Genomic DNA, 5,613 nt, shown 5'->3' on the forward strand with positions numbered 1-5,613 from the left:
ATCATTATATTGTACACCTGAAACTAATATAACACTGTGTCAATTACATCTGAATGAAAAAAATAAAGACAATTAGAAAACATATTTCGTTGCCTTATCCAGGGTAATATTTTGCTATGACACCTGGTTCCTCTTCAATTTTGTAGATTCATGGTCAACTCTCACCAGCTTCCTCAGTGAATTCTTCATGTCCTTATTCCGTAGGGTATAAACGAGAGGGTTGAGACTTGGAGTGATGATTGTGTAAAAGAGGGTGAGGAACTTGCCCTGGTCTTGGGAGGCACTGTTGCCTGGTTGTAGGTACATGTAGATAATAGTTCCATAGAAGATGGACACAACAGTGAGATGAGATCCACAGGTATTAATTGCTTTGTGTTGGCCTGCTTTTGACTTTATTCTCAGCACAGCTTTGGCGATGTAGCCATAGGATATAAGAATAAGGCTGAGGGGTGTAAGGACAATGACAATGCCTAAAGCAAAAACAGACATTTCAACTGTTGTGGTGTCTATACAAGCTATTTTGACCATAGCTGGCAACTCACACAAGAAATGGTCCAGAAGGTTGTTTCCACATCGAGGCAAATTCAGGGTGAGTGTACATAGTACTACAGAATTGGCCAAACTAATGCTCCAGACTGTGATTGCCATCTTGAGACAGAGATGTGGGTTCATGATTACCAAATAATGCAAGGGCTTACAGATAGCTATGAAACGATCATAGGACATAACAGCAAGGAGGAGGCACTCAGTGGACCCCAACCACATATAAACGTAGAGTTGAGTGACACAGCCCACATAGCTGATGGTCTTGTCAGGTCCCCACAAGTTAACCAGCATTTGAGGGATGATGCTAGTCGTGAAGCATAGGTCCAGGAAAGATAAATTCCTGAGGAAAAAATACATTGGCGTGTGCAGATGGGGATCCAGGAGAGATGCAAGGATGACGGCTGTATTACCCACCCATGTAATGAAGTAGAAGATAGTGACAACTCCTGATAGGACCATCTCCAGTTTGGGATGGCCAGAGAAACCAAGCAGAACAAAACCGTGTAGAGAAGTGTAATTGTCTTTGTCCATAGTCCTTTAGTGACCAAGTCCTAGAATGAGAAGAATAGAAGGAGGTGAAGGAGGATGGGGATGAAGAGGAAGAGGAAGAGGAGCAGGAGGAATAAGAAGAAGAGAAGGAGGAGGAGAAGAAATCTGTCAATACAATCTATGTAATTAAATGCGGAATTTAAAAAGGGAAATACTTTATGTTAATACTTAAAAATAATGGGTAAAAGTAAATATTAGAGCCAAGTAATCTGGTCTTTGTTTTAGATCCTTTTATGGATCTAAATTTATATTTAATATTATATTTTTATCTAGGTGAGCTTGGCAAGGTTACTCTTAAAGTCAAGTTCTGAAATTTCTCACATTTAAGTTTGGAAGTTTGGAATCGATCTGGTTCTAAAGTGATGTGACCCTCCGATTCTGTACAAATCTTTTGGCTTGATATAGTGAACACACTCTTTTACTTGGTCAGCAAATTCACCTATGAAATGTAATTATTTTGTGAATGTCAGAACGAGGAAAAGAATGTTCCTCTTTTTTCATATCTTAGTGAGTAGCACTGTTGATATCCCAGTTTCTTATGTAGGAGATATGGCATTTATCTTTGGCACCTTTATCTCTCTCATCCTGGTACCTAACTTATCACCCAAACTGGTAAGTTTGAAAGCAAATTACATGTTAACTGTCCTCGCACTTTTAAAAAGCTTCCACATTCTCTACCCTAATCCAAACCACTATCGTCTCTTCTCTAGATTCTGGCAACTATCTTCATTCCTTATCCTGACTTTTTAAACTCTTTTTAAAAATTTTCTCATAGTTTAAAAAATATTAGTGAATATACAGTGTAATATTCATTTCAGGTGTAGAATTTAGTGATTCAATCTTCCATAAAACACCCAGTGCTCATCAGAAATGCCTTCCTTAATCCCCATCACCTATTCAACCTATCCCCCTACCCACCTCCCTGCTGGTAACCATCAGTCTGTTCTCTTGATTTCCCTCTCTGTTTTTTTGTTTATCATGTTCATTTGTTTTTTGTTCCTTAAATTCCACATATGAATAAAATGATATGGTATTTGTCTTTCTCTGACTGACTTATTTTGCTTAGGATAATACTCTCTAGCTCCATCCATGTCATTGCAAATATATATACCACATCTTCTTTATCCTTTCACTAATCGATGGGCATTTAGTTTGTTTCCAAAATTTGGCTATCATTGATAATGCTGCTATCAACACCAGGGTGCATGTATTCCTTCATATTAGTGTTTTTGTATCTCTCTGGTAAACGCCTAGTAGTGCAAAATAGAAAACCCAGAGATAACCCACAACTACAGTGTCAATTAACCTCCAACAAAACAGGAAAGAATATCCAATGGAAACAAGAGAGTGTCTTCAACAACTGGTGTTGGGAGAACTGGACAGCAACATGCAAAAGAATGAAACTGGACGCGTTTCTTACATCAGACACAAAAATAAATTCAATACGGATCAAAGACCTAACTATGAGTCAGGAAACCATTAAAATCCTGGAGGAGAACACAGGCAGTAACCTCTTTGACATCGGCCATAGCATCTTCTTACTAGATGCGTCTCCCATGGCAAGGGAAACAAGAGCAAAAATAAACTATTGAGACTCCATCAAGATGAAAGGTTTCTGCATGGTGAAGGACACAATGAAGAAAATTAAAAAGCAACCTATGACATGAGAGAAGATATTTGCAAATGACGTATCTGATAAGGGTTAGTATCCAAAATATATAAAGAACTTCTAAAACTCAACACCCAAAACACAAATAATTAAGGAAAAAATACATAGAAAACATGTATAGACATTTCTCCAAAGAAGACATCCAGATGGCTAACTAACACATGAAAAGATGCTCATCATCACTTATCATCAGGGAAATACAAATCAAAAGTACAATGAGATACCACCTCACACCGGTCAGAATGTGTAAAATTAACACACAGGAAACAACAGGTGTTGGGGAGGATTGGGAGAAAGGGAAAGCCTCTGACGCTGTTGGTGGGAAGGCAAACTAGTGCAGCCACTCTGAAAAACAGTGTGGAGGTCCCTCAAAATTTAAAAATAGAACCACCCTATGATCCAGCAATTGCACTAGGATGTATTTACCCAAAGGATACAGATATACTAATTTGAAGAGATATATGCACCCCGATGTTGATAGCAGCATTATCAACAATAGCCTAATTATGGAAAGTGCCCAATGTCCATCAGTTGATGAATGGGTAATGAAAATATGGTATATATCTATATACATAAAGGACTACTATAATATATTCAAATATACTATTACATTATGTATATTTACATAAATAATGTATATATATACTGATATGGTTTATATATATACTTTTGGCTTGATATAGTGAACACACTCTTTTACTTGTCAGCAAGTAAGTATATATATATACTTGTATGTATAAGAATGTATATATATTTATATATATAATGTAATATTACTCAGCCATAAAAAAGAATTGAGTCTTGCTATTTGCAAAGTTATGGATGGAACTAGGTAGGATTATGCTCAGCAAAATAAGTCAGTCAGAGAAAGACATATACCATATGATTTCAGTCATATGTAGAATTTAAGAAACAAAACAGATGAATACAGTGGGGCATTGGGGGGAAGAGAGGAAAACTAGGAAATACACTCTTAAATAGAGAACAAATTGATGGTTACTAGAGGGGAGGTGGGTGGGTTGGGAGAAATAGCTTAAGGGGATTAAAGGGTGCACTCGTGATGAGCACCAAGTGGTGTACAGACGTTTTGAATCACTAAATTGTACACCTGAAGCTCATATTACACTGTATGTTAACTAACTGAAATTTAAATAAAAGTTCAAAAAATGAAAAATGAAAGTGAACCAATTATAATCATGTATTCTTTAAAAAATTAACAGCCCTCCATGGTGGTTTGTAAGTTTTAAGAAAGTGTCTAGCAAAAACAGACATATAGACCAATGGAACAGAATAGAGAACCCAGATTTGGACCCTCAACTCTATGGTCAAATAATCTTCGACAAAGCAGGAAAAAATATGCAATGGAAAAAAAACAGTCTCTTCAATAAATGGTGCTGGGAATATTGGACAGTTATATACAGAAGAATGAAACTCAACCATTCTCTAACACCGTACACAAAGAGAAACTCACAATGGATGAAAGACCTCAATGTGAGACAAGAATCCATCAAAATCCTAAAAGAGAACATAGGCAGTAGCCTCTTCGACATCGGCCACAGCAACTTCTTTCAAGATACATCTCCAAAGCCTAGTGAAACAAAAGCAAAAATGAACTTTTGGGACTTCATCAAGATAAAAAGCTTCTGCAAAGCAAAGGAAATAGTCAACAAAACAAAGAGGCAACCCACAGGATAGGAGAAGATATTTGCAAATGACACTACAGGTAAAGGGCTGATATCCAAGATCTATAAAGAACTCAAACTCAACACCCAAAAAACAAATAATCAAGTCAAAAAATGGGCAGAAGACATGAACAGACACTTCTCTGAAGAAGACATACAAATGGCCAACAGACACATGAAAAAATGTTCATCATCAGCCATCAAGGAAATTCAAATTAAAACCACATTGAGATACCACCTTACACCAGTTAGAATGGCAAAAATGGACAAGGTAAGAAGCAACAAATGTTGGAGAGGTTGTGGAGAAAGGGGACCCTCTTACACTGTTGGTGGGAATGCAAGTTGGTACACCCACTTTGGAAAACAGTGTGGAGGTGCCTCAAAAATTTAAAACTAGAGCTACCCAATGACCCAGGAATTGCACTCCTGGGTATTTACCCCAAAGACACAGATGGAGTGAAAAGAAGGGCCATATGCACCCCAATGTTCATAGCAGCAATGTCCACAATAGCCAAACTGTGGAAAGAGCCGAGATGCCCTTCAACAGATGAATAGATAAAGATGTGGTCCATATATACAATGGAATGTTACTCAGCCATCAGAAAGGATGAATACCCAACTTTTACATCAACATGGATGGGACTGGAGGAGATTATGCTAAGTGAAAGAAGTCAGGCAGAGAACGTCAATTATCATATGGTTTCACTTATTTGTGGAACATAAGGAATAGCATGGAGGACATTAGGAGAAGGAAGGGAAAAATGAAGGGAGGGAAATTGGAGGGAGAGATGAACCATGAGAGACTATGGACTCTGAGAAACAAACAGGGTTTTAGAGGGGAGGGGGGAGGGGGGATGGGTTAGCCCAGTGATGGGTATTAAGGAGGGCACGTACTGCATGGAGCACTGGGTGTTATACGAAAACAATGGATCGTGGGTCACTACATCAAAAACTAATGATGTATTTTATGGTGACTAACATAACATAATAAAATTTTTTTAAAATGTTGTCTTTCAGTTCTTCATTTCCAATTTAATCTACGTTTCCCTCTTTTATTTCTGCTGGATCAAAATATCTGAAATCACAAATCAAGAAATAGGTTCATGTCCTCCTCTTATAATGGAGAATACACTTAATCTTTCATAATAGAGATAAAAAGGAGAATTT

The 5,613-nt window shown here is 37.5% G+C and overlaps 1 protein-coding gene across 1 annotated transcript; it reads right to left on the reverse strand.

Annotated features, from left to right (window-relative positions):
• Positions 1-114: 114 nt before the first annotated feature.
• LOC110579498 (olfactory receptor 2W1) lies at positions 115-1,077 on the reverse strand. The gene has a single exon (XM_021689167.1). It carries the CDS (start codon positions 1,075-1,077, stop codon positions 115-117), a length of 963 nt encoding a protein of 320 aa, XP_021544842.1.
• Between the last annotated feature and the right edge of the window lie 4,536 nt (positions 1,078-5,613).

This window comes from Neomonachus schauinslandi, unplaced genomic scaffold (genome assembly GCF_002201575.2).
Source record: "Neomonachus schauinslandi unplaced genomic scaffold, ASM220157v2 HiC_scaffold_1266, whole genome shotgun sequence".
Classification (NCBI taxonomy): domain Eukaryota; kingdom Metazoa; phylum Chordata; class Mammalia; order Carnivora; family Phocidae; genus Neomonachus; species Neomonachus schauinslandi.

Coding starts and splice junctions, on each gene's coding strand:
- LOC110579498 (XM_021689167.1), bottom strand. CDS start 1,077: ATGGACAAAGACAATTACACTTCTCTACACGGTTTTGTTCTGCTTGGT.